Here is an 18,403-nt window from a genome sequence, read left to right as displayed (position 1 = left end):
AAACTCACTGACGCATTGGTTCAAAAAACACAGAAACTCTATACACCCAGCAAGTTTTTAAGGCATAGAAAATAAATGGCTTTCATTCAAGGAAATTACAATCTCTGTAGGTATAGTTTGTATGTTCTGTAAACCCTTTAGTCTGGGGTTCAGGGTTTTACAGACACACACAACTCAGATCTCCACTGTACTTAAATTGGTGTTAAATGCTATAAAAACTGAATGTGCAACTTATTGTGAAAGAGGAAACTACTAACCATCATTTCACTGTTAGTCCAGTCTGGAGGAAAGGTATTTTCCTTTACCACGTGATGAAGTCTGGCAACATCAAAGAGAGTTGATCCGTGTTTCCCACTGTTCAGAACTGGCTCCAAGTATTTCCAGAATGTTTCCAGGTCCTTGATAGCTTTAGCTTTCTTCTTTTTTTCAGCTTCTACAACTACAAATGCATAGTTATTAGACAGATTATAGCATAGTTGTATCCAAATATCTTTCTCTCACATAGGAATAGTGAGTCTGAGACCTATGTCTTGAATATTGAGAAGGAAAAATGAATTGCAGGTTGGTCTGTTTTCTTCTAAGTGTTGTTTTTTAAAAAAATGACCATTCTTAAACAAATTCCTAGAAAAATATGTGAGGTCCAGCCCAACATAATGTTGTAAATACCCAAAAAAATTTAAGGAGGGAAAAAACTTCATAGGATATGGTACTTGAAGAAAAAACAAATAAATGCCTGAAACCCAAAATCTAAAGGTATGTCTGCACTACGTGGCTCCGTCGATGGAGACATGCTGATGAGCTTTGTAGACATAGCAAAATGAAGCAGCGATTTAAATAATTGCTGCTTCATTTACATCAAAATGGCTGCCGCGCTGTGCCGATCAGCTGTTTGTTGGCTCAGCGTGGTAGTCTGGATGCTTGGCGGTCGACATCAAAAGCCTTTGTCAACTGCCCTGTCATGCCTCGTGGGATGAGGTTTATCGGGGCGGTCAACAAAGGCTGTTGATGTCGACAAACAGCTGATCGGCACAGCGCGGCAGCCATTTTGATTTAAATGAAGCGGTGATTATTTAAATCGCCACTTTATTTTGCTATGTCTACAAAGCTCATCTACATGGCTCTGTCGACGGAGCCATGTAGTGCAGACATACCTTTAGATTTTGGGTTTCAGGCATTTATTTGTTTTTTCTTCAAGTACCATATCCTATGAAGTTTTTTCCCTCCTTAAATTTTTTTGGGTATTTACAACATTATAAGGTTATATTTATCAAAATACTTTGAGCCTAAACTAGTAACCGTTCTTCCAATGCGAGATAGATAACTGTTGTTATCCCCATTTAATAGATGTTGAAACTACGACAAAGAGAGATTAAAGTGCATTTCATCAGTGAAATGTGATTGTAGAAATGGCAGTGTAGGTTTCCATGTTTATTGTATGGTAATGATCAAATTTCAAATATATCCAGATGATGAGAAAAAAAATGTTTGTTTTTTAAACGCCATCTCTGCAACCTCACTCAGGGTTCATGGCCTGATTGTTGGAGTTGCTGAGAATCTGCAGCTGCAAATGTCTTGATTTCATTTGGAGTTCTAGATATTCAGCACCTCTGCAAATCAGGCCTCGTGCTACATTTATTCCTGTTATAACTTCAGTGACCCAGAAGTACCTGAAGTTGATGATCCCAAAAATATGGCAATGGAATTGTTCTAAAACTTTCCCAAGGCCATGCAGGGATTCTGTGGCAGTGATGAGGAGAACCCACAACTATCTTTCCTCAACTAAGGCCAGGACTACACTGGTAGAAAAAAATTGATTCAAAATATACAACTCCAGCGATGTGAATTGTGTCACTGGAGTCAACGTACTTCACATCGATTTTCTGTGGCAGCCCCACAGTGGGAGGTCAACTGGAGAAACTCTCCCATCAACTTTCCTTACGCCTCACGACAACTAGACTTGCTTAATTGAACCCTGGAAGATAGAGTGTCAATCCTCCAGTAAGTACAGACAAGGCCTTAGGCACTTCCATCTTCTGGAATTTCTCAAGGGTTGTTATCAAAGAAATAATTGAAAAATTAGGTCTGAGTATATGGTACATATATTTGTATGTTGAGTATGACACAGTGCAGTGAGGGTACGTGGCTTGCACCTGGAGCTGTTTGACACCTCTTAATACTGAGTTTCTGACCTTTCAAATGTTTGCCTTAGGCACAGAGAAGGCTTCTGATTAAGCAATGTGGCAGTTTAATATCAAGTCTTAGAGAAAACAAACTTAGGGCAACAATTTATTTCATCCATGGGAATGTTTTCCAACCCCCCTAATGAACATATCTCACTAATACACATGTGAAAGTTTCTCTGTACCATGTGAAACAAATGGGGCAATTTGCTCTGCTTCTTGGCCCTTTGTATTACTAATTGAATCTTGAGTGGCACGATAGCAAAACAACTATTTACATAAATTCGAAGCAGTGAACACAACATTTTCATATTTATGATCCATATGTTTAGGAAATAGAGATGCATAAAAAAATCTATTCCACAGCTTAGGTACTTCTTTGTCAGATACATCCTATGTTTAAGGTAGAGGGACAATAGTTCAGATCAGAAGTTCTGTCCTTTGGTATTTGCCCTCATTCCTCCATGTCTTTATGATTCCAAAGCATATTGTCCCCTAAGTATTAATAGTTCTTCTCATTTAAACTTTCTGTTCTCTTACAATCTCATCCTATTGTTACAAAGGTTAAGGTCTTTGATCAACAAAAGATATCTGATTATTATGGTTTTTATGCTCTTCCCAAACATTCTATGGTACAGGCAGTCCCCGGGTTACATGGATCCGACTTACATCAGATCCCTACTTACAAACGGGGTGAGGCAACCCCGCACTAGCTGCTTCCCCCCAGCAGACCAGGGAGATGCGAAGCTAGTGCCCCCCACAGCAGACCAGGGAGACGCGGAGCGGCTTCTCAGCAGACACCTCAGCTTGAGAATAAAGGACTGACGGAAGTGAAGTGTGGAAGAATAAAACTGAGCTCTGGAGAAATGTTTGGCTAGAGTTTTTCCTACAATATGTATCAGTTCCGACTTGCATACAAATTCAACCTAAGAACAAACCTAAAGTCCCTATCTTGTACGTAACCCGGGGACTGCCTGTAGTTCTACATTGACTGCTTCTGCAAATGTGCTCGAACCAACATGGTTAGCAAACAACAACATATAACCTCAGTCATGTAGAATGCAATGCTATACACAGCCTCAAATACAATTCTAACAGCATAATCAAAGACACTGACTAAGGGGGCACTGTAGTCATTATGAACAGAACAGATTATGAATAGGAGGCGACCAGACAACTCACCAACACCAGATTCTACAAGCCTCTCTCCTGTGATCCCATTAAAGAATACCAAAAAACCTGAAACAACTGCTCATAAAACTCCCTGAAGCTGCTCAGGTCCAAATTTACATTAACACCCCCCCACACCATTCCCCGATCAGGAGTTTTCTATCTGCTACCCAAGATACGCAAACCTGGAAATGCAAGATGACCCATCATCTCAAGCACTGGCCCACTTACAACAGAATTATCTGGCTATATTGACTCTCTTCTCAGACCCTATGCTACCAGCACTCCTAGCTACCTTCGCGATACCACCGACTTCCTGAGGAAACTATAAAATATCAGTAATCTACCGGAAAATACCATCCTAGCCACCATGGATGTAGAAGCTCTTTACACCAACATTCCACATGAAGACAGATTACAGGCTATCAGGAACACCATCCCCGATGAGGGCACTGCACACCTAGTTACAGAGCTCTGCAACTTTGTCCTCATCCACACCTACTTCCGATTCAGAGACAATTTGAATCTTCAGGTCCATGGAACAGCCATGGGCACCCACATGGTCCCACAATATGTCAATGTCTTTATGGCTGACCCTGAACAACGTTTCCTCAGCTCTCATCACCTAACACCCTTACTCTACTTATGCTGCATTGATGACATTTTCATCATATGGAACCATAGTCAAGAGACCCTTGAAGAATTTCACAGGGATTTCAACAACTTCCATTCCACCATCAACCTCAGCCTGGATCAGTCCACATGAGAAATCCACTTCCTTGACACTACAGTACAATTAAATGATGGACAAATTTCCACCACTTTATACTGGGAATCTACCGACTGCTACACTTATCTTCAGGGCCGGCTCTAGGTTTTTTGCCACCCCCAAGCAAAAAATGTTTTGGCCGTGTCACCTTTCCCCCCCCCCGCTTTTTTTGTCTGGTGAGTGTGTCCGTGTAAATGCAGCTTGTGCGGCTTCCTGAGGGGTAGGGGCGCACTCCAGGACATTTTCATCTCCTAGGAGAGCATCAGAGACTCCCCACGTGAGGACAATGGGATGGCAGGTTCATCCACAGCAAGTCAGTTAAAGACTTCCAAAGCATGTAGCTGTTCACATCACCTAGTACTGGAGTCCCGTCCCACTCCTCATTCTGCAAAGGGATTTTATTATTAGAAGCACCTTATAATCAGACTCCAACCCCAACACATAAGCTGTCCAACTCTTGGTGTCCATGGACAAGAATCAGCCTCACTATACAATGAGACAGTTCAAAGGGATTAAGAGAACTTTTGTTTCAACTCCCAAGCTCAACTGTCCAGAACAAGACAGACACCAGACAACAAAACCCCAGTAGCCTAGGACCTATTCCATGAATGCAGCCCTGTGCATTTTCTTTCAGGGATGGATGAAACAGCTTCTGAAGTAGGGTGGATTGATTTAAATAGCTTTGATTTAAATCTCTAATTTTAATCATGATTTAAACCGGCAAGCAGAAAACCTTGGTTTAAATGAGCAATTTATCATTTAAATTATACTTTTAAAATATTTTCCTAAAAGATGGTTGAATCTTATTGATTAGCAACCTTTAAAATATGTTGATTTACAACTAATATAACCTTTATGCCAAATTTGGTGCTTCTATTTACTAACCAGGAGAATACACTCAGCATAGCTACCAACTAAATAAATGCCCAAATAATTGTGTAACTTACATGTAATTAGATTCTTAATTTTTACATTTTTATTCTATTACAAAATGGTGTATAATAGGAACACGTAAGAGACAGGTTTTATCCCATTTATTATTTGCTAAGTGGTGGCTACTTTTTAAAAAACATACAATTTGCATCTACTTCTCTCTGGACAGAAATTCAATTTAAAATAAACAAAATCAGCATTTAATTTTTGTATGAAATAAAATTACCTTAAATGTGAAGGACACATAAAGTATCCAAACACATTTTGCATCTAAAATTCATTTATTAAACAAAGGAAATATCCTTAGTGAATTTAACAGATCGAATCTAGTCATCATGTTCCTCAAGATGTTAGAACACTCTCGTAACCAGTTTTTTATTGAGAGAAGAGGAAAACAAGTTTTTCTGCTTCGTCAACTCTCAGTTTTGCAAAGGTGAATGAACTAATCATTGAATTGAACTAGCCGAATAAACCAAAGTGATAAAAACATTCTCTCTTCACCTGCAGAAGAAGCTACTGCTGATGTAAACACTGGTTCTGGGTTCTTACACAGCAACTTACACCACTGAACTGGTAGAATTTCTTTAAAAGTTGACCGGACACATGTTCTATTTAATTTTTAAATTTAATTCATAAGTTATTCAAATAGGTTATGATAAATTTAGGCCATAACAATTTTTAATTTAATTTTAACGGTATATTATTTAAAACAAAGCCTATTAAAATGGGATCACAATTCCAATTTTAATAAAGCTCTCCTGCCCCAAACAGGAAGGGACTTGGGGACACAGGCACTGGGAACACCAGAGTTCCCCTTCCTCAGCCAAAGGGGGAGGGAGAATCACCTGGGTCTCAGGCAGGGGTGAGGTTTTCAGGACACAGCACAAGAGGGCTGGGTTCCTGGGCAGGTGTGTGTATGTATGTGGGGGAGGGTTCAGGGCCCCGAGAGTAGGGGAAGGGAGGATTGATTAGAGAGCCAGACAGGAGATGGGGATCCAGGAGGGCAGCAGGGAGGTGGAGGAGAGGGGAAGAAGAGAAGACGGGGTTCCAGCAGGGTTGCAGTGGGCCGGGAGGTGGGGTGCAGGGTTTTTTTCTTCTAGTCCATTTTTTTTGTTAATTCCTGACATTACAGAACTAAACTGAAATGGATTAATATTCCACTCTTACATTTCATGATAAACAGAAAACTTCATGAGCCCAAAAAAGGGAAAAGCTCATAAAACTAAGATATGAATCTCAGCATTTTAACAGCTGAACAGAGAAAGGAATTAAAATGCTGTAATTAAAAAAATCATGAGTGGATGGGTAAAGCGTGTAGAAACGGAAATTTACAAACTAGTTAAAACCTGGAATCTGACTGCTTAGAAACTACACAGATGGGCATGGGGATGAATAGCTGAAGGGGTAATGAGGCGTTTACATCATCCTAGCTGCTTCTCATTCCACCAGTCTCCGAAGAAAGCCTGACATTAAATAGAAACTGGGCCAGGCTATTGCTAGCTGCAGATTACGGCAACCTGCCTGTCAGTAGATCCTTCCACTGCATTGGCAATTTTGATATGCGCCCCAGACATCTGGAGGATCTCACTGATTTTGTCACCTTGACGCCCAATGATGCAGCCAATCAGATCATTTGGAATGGTGAGTTCGTGAGAAGTGGTTTGAGCAGATGCATCCAAACCTGCCCAATAGCCTTTCACCTCTGGAGGGCAGAGGCCTAGCCGGGGTGTGGGGGGGTCATGGGACAGTGGGCAGGGGCATACAGGCAGAGGGGGGACAGCTGGGGAAGGAGGGTTCACAGGCAGGGGAGAGAACACAGGCGGGGGGGTGGCCGGCAGGGCGGTACACAGGCGGGGGGGCCATGGGCGGGAGGCAGAGTTGCGGGGGGAGATGCGTACAGGAGGAGGGTGGGCAGATGGGGGGGCCACACGGGCGGAGGGGGCACTCACTCAAAGGCGAAGAAGAGCCTCCGTGCTCAGCGTCACCAGCAGCAGCACCCGCCCCGTGCCGCCCTCCAGGAAGCGCCCCAGTAGGGGCTGCGCCTTGGAGCTGCTCGCGCAGAGCACCCATTGCCCTAGGTGCAGGCTCCGAGCAGCTGGGCACGGGGCTCCCAGCTCGGGGCGGTGTCCACAGGGCTCCCCGCCGCCCCGCTCCTCCAGAGCAACTTCATATATGACAAAATAATAAATGAAAGCCATTTAAATTCTGTCTGTCACTCAAAGATGTTTTTATGTATTTACAAACATAGCATGATCTTGAAATAATCAGAAAAGGTCAAATGAATCATGAGAAATGACTCACTCAAAAAAAACTTTGACAGAGACCTCACGCAATTCTGTGTGCTGCTATGTCATCTATCATGCCCATCTTTCAGCTATAGCTACAGCATGTTAGGACTGGGATTTCTATGTCATACTAGGTAAAAAGCAGCAGGCAAGTGCTTGAGAACATTTGCCTCAATCTTTGATTTGGGTCACTGTGAGGGGGTGCACTCACCACCATAACCCCCCTGCCGTCTGTCCTCAGGAATTGGCTCCCTCAGCGGGTAGGGTGCCTTCTCTGGGGTGGTGTCTCCCCTCTTTCCTCCCGGCTGCGGCGTCCTCTTCGCCACACTGCCCTCCGGCAGTGCCCAAGTCAGTCTCTGAGCCCCCCTTCCGGAGGTCGATGTTCCTTCATCGGGCCTTCTTTCAAGCCCTGAAGTCTGAGGCTTTGCTGGCCAGAGCTCCCCTAGCCCCGCCTGGCCTCCCCCAGTCCTACCCTAGCTCCAGGGAGCCTCCTCCTCCCTCCGCAGCCAGGTTCTCACTGCTCCCCCTTCACAGCAGCAGCCCATCCTCTATTATAGCGCCCAGCTGGGCCCTAATGGGCTAGTACAGCCTCAGCTGGGCTAAACTCCCCGGCCCTGGTTCAGGCCGGGGTCTGCCCTTAAAGGGCCAGTGCAGGGCGAGCGCCCTGTCACAGTCACTTATAAAGAGCTTTTTTTTTTCTTTTGTACAGAGTCTACAGAAACTCTACAATAATCAATCAACTGAATTCAAGTAGTCTACCAAATGGTTTTACTCATGGAGTAAATACTGCCCCATCAGCTTACTGCACACGGTACTGCCACCAAAGGAGCACATTTTGAATTTTTAGCCAAAGATCTGTGTCTAAAAAATTGACAAACTTCACAAATAAACTGACAATTAGTGGCACTTTAATTCTGGTAAATGGATCCAATCATGGAATTTATTCTTTGACTCCACCAATGTTTCTTAGACTCCATCAGTCTTAAAGAGGTGAAGATGCATCTTTAGTTACTATAACGGAGAAATGTTTTAAAAAGCTTCATAGACAATTTACTCAAGATTTGGGGTTGTTACACTGGCTAGATGCCACTACTTAATTATTATTCAATGTAAGATTAAGAAAACCAGGGAAAGAAGGGAGTGAGTAAGAAAATTAAGAGGAGAAAAATATTGCTAACTCTCTTCTTCTGTAAATATGGGACAAGAAAATTTCCCATCTCTAATAGTAGTGATATCATAGTACACTTCATGGATACTGCAAGGCAAAGCATATACCACCAATACTAGAGACAAATGTCAAAGCAGCGAACCGGCAGGCTCCTATATAGTGGCATACCAATACTGAGTTCATTTCTTCCGGTAGGCCTAGATATTTAAAACTAAAAACAAAACAAAACAAAACAAAAAAAGCCAAACCAAACAAACAAAAAAAGAGCACAGACACTCAGATAACATAGGGTTAAGAATGGATAAGAATCTAAATATTAAAAATAGAATATTTAGGATTTTATAAAGGCTATTTGTCCTATCACTAACTTACCCTCAGGTATAAGTAATGATTCTTCTTCCAACTTAGCTCCTGACAAGTATGTCTCCAATGGTTCATAATTTTCAGAAGAAATCTTAATTACATTTGAAATACTGACTCCAAGCTCAGAGAGCACAGGCAATAACTGAGGATTGTGGAAACCCAAAACTATGTAGTAATATTGGGCACCATCGTCTGGTTCATCATCTGTTCAAAATATCAAAATCACCAATCACATTACAAAAGGACATTGGAATATATAATTTCAGTTGCTATATTAAAGTATATAATATCTCAACTGCATAGCAATAGCTATAATTTAGGTTATGTGAGTATTTCTATTGTAACCCCTTTTAATTCTGATGCATACAATTTTCTGAGCTTCCCTCTTTCAGGTTGAAATTTTCCAGGTGATTTCTGTAGCAACCTTCATGAAACTTGTAGGGAAGAGCACTGCTTGCAGAAACAAAGAATTTGGAGGAGGCACCAGGAAATCAATATGTCTGCACATGGCAAGAATGTGTAGCTGCAGTTGCAGCATCTCTGTAAATACCTCTCTTAATAGAGAGTCAGGTTAGTTTCCGAAACATGTAGTGCTATCTTGATCTTACCCAGCATATGGCACATGAAACAATTACTGTCCAACAGCGAATTTTTTTAGGAAAGCATGAACAAAAATATTTGAACTTTTTTTTGAGGGAGGGAAATGGAAAAGGAACATTTTCTACATCATAAAAAGTCTTTGACTTTGATTTAGCATCTAAGCGGATGAGGGCAAGAAAATGAAATGTGACAAGATGTGTCCTGTGGGAGGATAGGCACTTTTCAGTGTTCTGGTGAAAAATGGATTTTTGATTTGCCCACATTCTTTTGGTTCGCCAGTTATAGTTTGAACATGTGCAGGAATATTTTTTCACACAGCTAAAATGCTTTTTTAATAACAGCCTCCAAGTGTTCTAAATGAAAGAAGGCTGCAGCGCTCATGCACGCATAGTTGAGTTTACTGCTTGGGGAAAATGAAGTGAACATACGTACTGAATGAAGCAGAGCTTTTGTAGGTGCCATCTTAATTCACTAGTAAAAGGCAAAACAGTAGAGCACAATCTCAGCATTATGAATACCTGGAGAATGGAGGTTGTTTGTAACTGTGAAATGTCTGAACAAAGCATGGGTATGGCTGTTCTTTCAAAATTTAAAACTGAACATTGACTGAATACAGCTTTGAAACTTTACAATGCTGAAGAAAAATAATACTTCCCATTTTTTTTAGTAGTTCACATTTAACACATACTTTTTTACTTTTTTCTCTGCTGCTCCTTCATTGAGTACTGCTGGTTCCAACTGAGGTGTGTGATTGACAGGTAAGATCATAATTCTGGTGTTCATAACACTGAGGTTCTACCATATGCTGCTGGAAATTAAGTGCAATATACAGTGAGCCTTACCTCATACAGGGTTCAATTCTAAACAGTGCTGAGCACTCTGAGCCAATATAGTAAAACACTTGAATACATGATGTAATTGGGACTATTACATGTTTAAATTTAAACATGCATTTAAGTGCTTTGCTAGGTTGGATTAGAGCACTCAGCAATTTGCAGGATTAAGTCCTCTCTCTGCACCTTAATGTGTACTGCTGAATAGTAAATACAATGCTGTACTAGTTGACTCTTAGCCCTGGTCTACTCTGTCCACACTACCAAGTCCGTTATTTCAAAATAAGGGGCTGGTTATTTCAAAATAATAATTGCTGTTTTCCACGAGGAATAATGCTCATTTCGAAATAGTGTCAATATGGACACTCCACTGCTGTTATTTCAAAGTAATTCAAAATAATTACTCCCCAGTGTTTCCTGGGGATCTAAGTCGAGGTAGTGCATCCACATTAAGGGAGCCTGCCTCGGACTAATTTCAAGGCTTCCCTGTAATGTGGACACACTATTTTGGAATTGTTATTTCAGGAGTTATTATTTTGAAATAAGTTATTTTGAAATAATTTCCTAGTGTAGACATGCCAGTTACACATACTTCTTACACCACTTTAGAGCTACTATCCAGTGTATGACAAAAGGCTATTCATTAGTGCAGCAGTTGTCAAACTGTGGGTTGGGACCCCAAAGTGAGTTATGACCTCGTTTTAATGGGGTCACCAGGGCTGGCATTAAATTTGCTGGGCTCAGGGTGGCAGCCAAAGCCCCATCTGGGCTTCAGCCCTGAGGTTACAGGCACCTTCAAATGGGGCTGAAGCCCTTGGGCTCTGGTTCCCCCTACTTGGAGAGGTAGGCTCAGGCTTCGGTCCCTTCTTCTGGGGCTAGGAAATAATTTTTATTGCCAGATGGGGATCATGGTGCAATGAAGTTTGAGAATCCCTCCCTGCTGCCATCCATTTGAAAATTGAAGGAACAGAAACTGAGCAGACCTTAGTTACATGTTACCCATCCTCTCAGTTTGAACATTTTGGTTGTTCTGATTAAAATTCAGTTGCATATTGGGTGTGAGGTAATGAACTATTATCATTGCTATGCACCAGAAAAACAAAGAGTCATCCTAACCAAAAATCTCTGTCTGGCAGTGCCAGGGAATGGAACATGGATTTAAGCAAGACAGAGAGGAAGAAGCAACTTTGTAGTGAGAAGCAGTCCTTGGTAGCAAGCACTCCAGTTAATGGTCCTATATGCCACAGAGATGATGCAGAGTCAGCACTGAAGGTAGAAGCAGTGCTGGTGACAAGGTCTCTCTTTATGGAAATCAAGCAGCATTTCCCACTGGAATGCTGGAAAGGGACTTGACTCTTAGAGATCACTAAACACTGCCAACTAACTGTGTATGAGGTGCACAGAAAGGGAAGTGGGTCAAGTATATGTGAAAGGAGCATCTGTCCATTGGACATTCACATCAGAAAGTGGAAAACAAAGGACTAAGGCCAAACATATGAGGGTGGATGTTTTACTTATTTGTACAGATAGTTATTTTCTCAAATTAATGCTGTGTTCCTTTCCCTTGTAATAAAACCTTAGTTAACACAGAGAATCAGTATCTGTGAACCTCATTCCATTCTCAACTTATTTAAGACTTCAGGGCACAAGGAACCAAATGCTGTGGTTTACAAGACTACAGCATTAAAAGTCAGTACCGTCTAAGAGCCAAAGGGGAGAAGACAATTCTTCTACTACAGTTGTGGTCAGGATGGACACATTGCTATGAAGTGTTAAAACAAAGAGAGTCCTACCTTAGTGTACCAGATGCTGAGGATGACCTGAGGAAAACTGAGAAACTAGCACGGGGCTTCAGAAAGGAGACACTCAGGATCTCAAAAGTTAAAGCAGAGGGTTCCAAAACTTTATGTTGGCACAACTCCATGTGAATGAACTATTTACTCCCGGGACCCCAGACAGTATGGAGGATGCCAAATTGAAAAGACACAATCTCCTCTCTACTCTGCGCTGGTTAGGCCTCAATTGGAGTAGTGTGTTCAGTTCTGGGCACCGCATTTCAAGAAAGATGTGGAGAAATTGGAGAGGGTCCAGAGAAGAGCAACGAGAATGATTAAAGGTCTAGAGAACATGACCTATGAGGGAAGGCTGAAGGAATTGGGTTTGTTTAGTTTAGAAAAGAGAAGATTGAGGGGGGACACGATAGCAGTTTTCAGATATTTAAAAGGGTGTCATAAGGAGGAGGGAGAAAACTTGTTCATCTTGGCATCTGGGGATAGAACAAGAAGCAATGGGCTTAAACTGCAGCAAGGGAGGTTTAGGTTGAACATTAGGAAAAAGTTCCTAACTGTCAGGGTAGTCAAACACTGGAATAAATTGCCCAGGGAGGTTGTGGAATCTCCATCTGTGGAGATATTTAAGAGCAGGTTAGATAAATGTCTATCAGGGATGGTCTAGACAGTATTTGGTCCTGCCATGAGGGCAGGGGACTGGACTTGATGACCTCTTGAGGTCCCTTCCAGTCCTAGTATTCTATGATTCTATGGTTGTTTACTATGGCTATGTCTACACTACAGGATTTTTGTGCAAAAACCCGCAGAACGTCCACACCTGAAGCGCGTTTTTGCACAAGAAAATCTACAGTCAACTGACAGAACAGAGGGCTTTTTACAGTGTAAGTATAGCTCCTTTTACAAGGCATAACTCCTTTTTGCGCAAGAGTTCTTGCAAAAAAGGTGTGTGGAGACAGGAAACAGGGGTTTCTTGTGCAAAAAGAGCCTATCACAAAAAGCACAGGAGCTTCTGAATGGCCATCCAAACTTTCTTGAGCAAGAGTGTCTAGGCAGTGTGGACGCTCTCTTACGCAAAAGCACATAGCTTTTGCAATGTGCTTTTGAGATGTGGACGTGCTTTTGCAAAAACCCTGCAGTGTAGACAAAGCCTAAGTGAATAAACTATGTCCTGAGGACTAATCCTCTGAAGAATCTACTTCAAAGGATGATTGGATTATAAAAGTGAAGAGCAAGAACACTTCAAAGTCTCTCTCTTTTATAACTAAAATGACTAAGAAACTCACCCTCTTACCTTGCGGGAGAGCCTGACCTGAGAATTTGATCAGCCTTATTGCTGGTAACACGTGGAAGAATTTTACTTTGAAACAATTCTAGATTAAGTTCTAGCTATTAGAAAGCATTTTATCTTCATTTCTCTTGTAACCATTTATGACTTTAATGCCTTATACTTGTACCCACTTAAAATCTCTGTTCATAGAGTAAATATAAAATAAGTATATTCACTAAACTAATCCAGTGCTGTGTTTAAACTGAACTGTTTGGTAACACCAGTTAAAGTACAAAACTGTTGAATATTGCTGGGAGGGGTACATATGCCTTTCTTACCCAAGTATTTGTAATCTTCCTCCTCTTCTCCCCGGCGCTTTAGTGTTGTGTCCTTTTTAACAGTAATTGTTGTTGGTACTACTTCGGCTTTCTTTCCCTTTCCTCCTTTTCCTGCAGATTTGGCATTGGCTGGCTTTTCCTTCTTACCAGGAGGTTTAGCTTTCCCTTTGTCTTTTTCTTTCTCTTTCTCTTGCTCTTCTGCTGCCTGGTAAAATTAACAAATTAATCTCCCATATTAATCTAAGCATGTACAGAACAAATGGTTGACTGCAGTAAAAGCTTAGTGCTTAAGTATATATATTTGAATGCTTTTCCCTTTGATCCTTTAGGATTTAGTTTTGGTGTAGTTATCTTCAGTTACATCCTTTCTCCCTTCTCACACTCTTCAGTTTATTATATTCTTATTAAATAGCAGTGCCAAGTCTATCCTTTTAGCATGAACAGACTATATATGAGAAAATAACTATACATAATAAAAAATAAGTCAAATTGGTGCTGGTGAAAGGTAGATTGATAACGTACTCAAGACTAATGCCTTCTGATGCTTTAGCTTTAGAGCAGGTACAGCACTTGCAGCATCAGCAGGGCAATCTTTCCTGTAGACCAGGAAGGAAGTGTGGCTGATCAAAGAGTCCAGACTTTTAAGGCTCATTCAGTCCTTAGTTTCTCTATTGAAACTGCCAACTGTGGAGTCAACTGGTGCCAATTCCATTTTTTCTTTGATGTGAACATCTGTCCACCATAAACTAAGATTAAGAGCATGAAATGTATTTCATACAGGACACTAATGAATCATTAGATAATTCCCAGACAAAAACTATATTAAAATAGACCTAAGGTGGACAGTATATATCTGTAATGTAAGGTCAAAAAATTGCAGGGATTGTTTCACCTATAGCGACAGCATGCCATAACCATAGGATTATAACTAAAGTAATTTCGTTTTTGTGATCCCAGATTCGATTAAATGGATTTTAAAAAAAGGCACATTTGATTTTGTCCTCCTCCCCATATGGTTACATATTCTAGGATGTGCAAGCAGCAAGAAAAACTCTCAGCGCTTTATGTAATTGGTACAATTGACCATACTCAGTTGTTTTGTTGGATGCTGCAGAAGCAGCAGCCTTTCTGGCTGTAGCTGTTGTCATTTAGTTCAGATTAAAAACCAGAAATTCTGCTTTCTTTTGCTTTCTTCTGTCTCATTCTGGTGCTAAACACCCTCACATATGCTCCTTTTTAAATCAGGCAGGCATGTATCCAAGAGACTCTTAAAGCTGTCTATCTAGTGAATTGGTGGATTCCAATCAGTTTTCATCATCTCACTTCAAATTTATTCCACGTCAGACTTTTGTAAACCCCATCTTTTTGTGCTACTGCTTTGGGTTCCTAGCCCAATGAACAGAGTCAGATTATATAATTGCCAGTTCTAGAATGTTCACAAAACACTGCCTTATTTATTGTATCTGGATCACTTCCTAGAAACAAGTCCCACAGTAGACAGTGAATTTGTCAGGTTTTCAACAATGAGCTCTAGATGTCTTCAGCGCTTTCAGAGTCCTTTGCTACTATTTTTTCCCCAATTACTATTTTCTTATATTCTGTAGTCTCATTTGCTTATTCTTTAACCTTTTACATACACTACAGCAGTGGTTCCCAACCTGTGGTCCGCAGACCCTTGAGACTCCGTAGCAGAACTGTAGGGGGTCTGCATGGAGCCTCTCAAAGCCAGCACGTCCTTCAACCTGCGTTGCTTCCCGTGCTGCTCCCCCAGCAGGCTGAGGGACACCGCTTGGAAGCAGCATGGGCTGAAGGGATGTGCAGGCTGCACACACAACTATATTGTTTGGGGGAGGGGAGTCCATAACATTGTAATAGACTGAAAAGGGGTTCGTATGCTCAAAAAGGTTGGGAGCAACTGCACTATAGCACCTACCTGTCCTGCATGCATATCTCATTTCTTTCTTCTGACGTCTTCCCCTATAATTCCTATCTCCTTTATAATTATTAAGTAGTTATTTTCCTTCTCATTTATTAACTTTCCTCTCTTTCTCCGGTCTTACCTTCTGCATCTCAGAATTTAGGAATAAATATTTGAGTTAACTATTTTAAAGACTTAATAAAAAATCTACTTTGTTTTTAGCTTCTTCTCTGTTATATTTCAGTCAGTCACTCTCTCTCTCTCTCCCTATATCTCACATTGCCCCGCCCCCCAGCTCCAGGCCATGATCTCTCCCCACCACTCCTGGGACTCCGATAATTCCAGCCCTGACAGCTCCTTGCGGACAGCAGCCTTAGCCACGGCCAGGCTCCCCTCCCTTGCAGCAGACCTGGGGCTGTCTGTGAGCCAACAAAGCAGGCCTGGGACTCAGCCTTCCCCAGCCACCAGGAACAGAGCAAGGGCTGGCATGCCACAGTCTTGGCTTTTCCCGGCGGCTGGGGCAGGGGGTGGTGGGTAGGAGGGAGTTAGGTCTGGGGGGCAGGAGAGCTGCAGCAGGAGGGTCAAGGGCGGGAGGGAATCCCAGGGCTGGACTCAATCGTGCTTTGCCAGAACCGTGCGCAGGACAGGTAGCACCCTGGGATCTGTGTGCGCCTGGGTCAGTCCTGCTCCCTGCCGGCCTATTCTGTCCATCCCCCCCCCCGTTCCTCCCTCTCCGGCCAGCCCCGTTCCCCCCAACCCCCTCCCAGCCAGTCCCGCTTCCCGTCAGCCAGTCCTCCCCCTGGCCGACCAGCCCTGCTTCCCGCCAGCTGGTTCTCCCCCCCACTCCTCCTGATCTTCCCCAGCCAGCTCCGCTCCCCCTGATCCCCTACCAGCCAGGCCTGCTTCCTGTCAGCTGGTCCCCCTGATCTCCTCCGGCGAGCCCCGCTGCCCCTGACCTCCCTCCCACCAGCCGATTCCCCCCCACCCCACATCCTCCCTACCAGCCCCGTTCCCCTCCTGACTGGTGTCCCCCTCCCCGCACCTGAGATCAAGTGTGACCGTTTTTTTTAAAGTCACCTGATAACCCTATGGGAGACCAGGGGGATGGGGAAGGAGCCAGGGCTGGCATGGCTGGGGTTGGGGGTGGGAAGGGAAGAGCAGGGGATGGCGCAGCCTGGGCCAGAGGGAAGGGGCATAAGAGCTGGGGCTGGGGCAGCCTGGACTGGGGGGTCAGGGGAAGAGTCAAGGCTGATGCAGCCTAGGCTAGGTGAAAGAGCTGGGGCTCGTGTGGCCTGGGGAAGAGCCAGGACTGGTGCAATCACAGCCCCCTAGTATTTTGTAATACAGTAAAACTCCATTAGTCCGGCATCCAATGCTCCGGGACTCCTGATGGTCCGGCACCATCAGGAACCCGGAAGTGCTGGGGCAGCCGGACAGGCTTCCCCCATTCAGCTGCTGCTGAAACTGACCAGCAGCTGAATCTGGGAAGCCGGGAGCAGAGCAGCTGGGGTGCTGCCGGTTTGGTCTGGTAGCGCTGCCCCTCGGGGCTGTGGGACCAACCCGGCAGCACCCCAGCTGCTCTTGGGGACCCCTGGGCTTCCTGGAATCAGCCGCTGATCTGTTTCAGCAGCGGCTGACTTGGGGACCCCTGGGGCAGAGCAGCTGGGGTCCTGCCGGGTTGGTCCCGCAGCGCCGCTCCTTGGCGCTGCGGGACCAACCCAGCAGGACCCCAGCTGCTCTGCCCCAGGGGTCCCCAAGTCAGCCCCTGGGTCCTAAAGGTGCCGGATTATCGGAAGTTTACTGTAATAGGAGGAACAGAAGTTGAATTTACTTGGGCAGCACTTCACTGTGTGATCTGTAGGAAATGGGATTCCCTTCATAAAGCTGGGTGGAATGTCCTCCCTAAACTACACAAGAGTACCTTCTTTTCAGCTGCTCTTCTCTGCAGATCGTTCTGTTTGATGCAAAGCAGCTGAAATTTCAAGAGTTTTCCAATCAGTGTTACGGGAAGCTGCTCTCCAGTATCCAGAATGGCTTTGGCTGCCTCTATCACCTGCAGAGAGGCGAAGAGTTATTACTAATAAAGTTTCAATATAAAATTTGGCATACTCTATGTGCGCTGACAAGGTAGAACAATATTTCACATTTTAAAGTACATGGCTTACGGAAATATGGCTAGCCTAAATCATACTTTCAAAAAATGACCTAACACCAATGACAGTCCAGCCACATTCGTTGGCTCTCAGGTCCTTCTTGATAATCAACTGAAGTGCTGTTCACTATCACACTCCACACTTGCTGAGATGAGGGTAACATTCTGCATTTCATTTTAGGAGCATTTAGATATCCAGTTCATGCTGTAAAAACATCCATCGTTGAGTTTTAAATAGAGAAGTAATATGAAACAGCAACTTAGAGAGTTGTAAATGAAATAGCATTAATAGATACCAAACCAACTGGGATAGTCTGGGCTACTGTTTACAGAATGGCTAGTATCTGAACTGCTAACTATGACCAAAAGTTATAAACTGCTTGGTAGCAATTTGAACAGAGCTATTCTGGTGCAAAGACACCCTCTCTTTGTTTAATGTTGATTGGACTGGTACTACATAGCCTAATTGAGGTGCAATAAAGCTATTGAGTTTTCTTCAGGTGATGACAGCAGCAGGAACATACAGCTGCATTGTCCAGATGTGTGACACTGACAGGCTGTTTTATGACTGTTTTTTACAGCCTGTTGCCACTAAATTTCATACAACTCACTCACATCTGGGCTGTTTTCCTTGGAG

At 43.2% G+C, this 18,403-nt stretch overlaps 1 protein-coding gene across 8 annotated transcripts in view; it reads right to left on the bottom strand.

Moving 5' to 3' along the window:
* SPAG17 (sperm associated antigen 17) overlaps positions 1 to 18,403 on the bottom strand; it is a 214,958-nt gene that overhangs the window by 146,389 nt on the left and 50,166 nt on the right. For all 8 annotated transcript variants that reach the window (XM_075904827.2, XM_075904833.2, XM_075904849.2 and 5 more), the window contains exons 4-7: positions 17,536 to 17,667; positions 13,697 to 13,901; positions 8,878 to 9,072; positions 258 to 439 (exon numbers count right to left, since the gene is read on the bottom strand). In XM_075904827.2, coding sequence (XP_075760942.2) covers positions 258 to 439; positions 8,878 to 9,072; positions 13,697 to 13,901; positions 17,536 to 17,667 — 714 coding nt within the window. The remainder of the gene's footprint in view (positions 1 to 257; positions 440 to 8,877; positions 9,073 to 13,696; positions 13,902 to 17,535; positions 17,668 to 18,403) is intronic.

This window comes from Pelodiscus sinensis, chromosome 1, assembly GCF_052426305.1.
Source record: "Pelodiscus sinensis isolate ZL-2025 chromosome 1, ASM5242630v1, whole genome shotgun sequence".
Classification (NCBI taxonomy): Eukaryota; Metazoa; Chordata; order Testudines; family Trionychidae; genus Pelodiscus; species Pelodiscus sinensis.
Note: the sequence above shows the minus strand (reverse complement) of the source record. Positions and strands in the feature narration are given on the sequence as shown.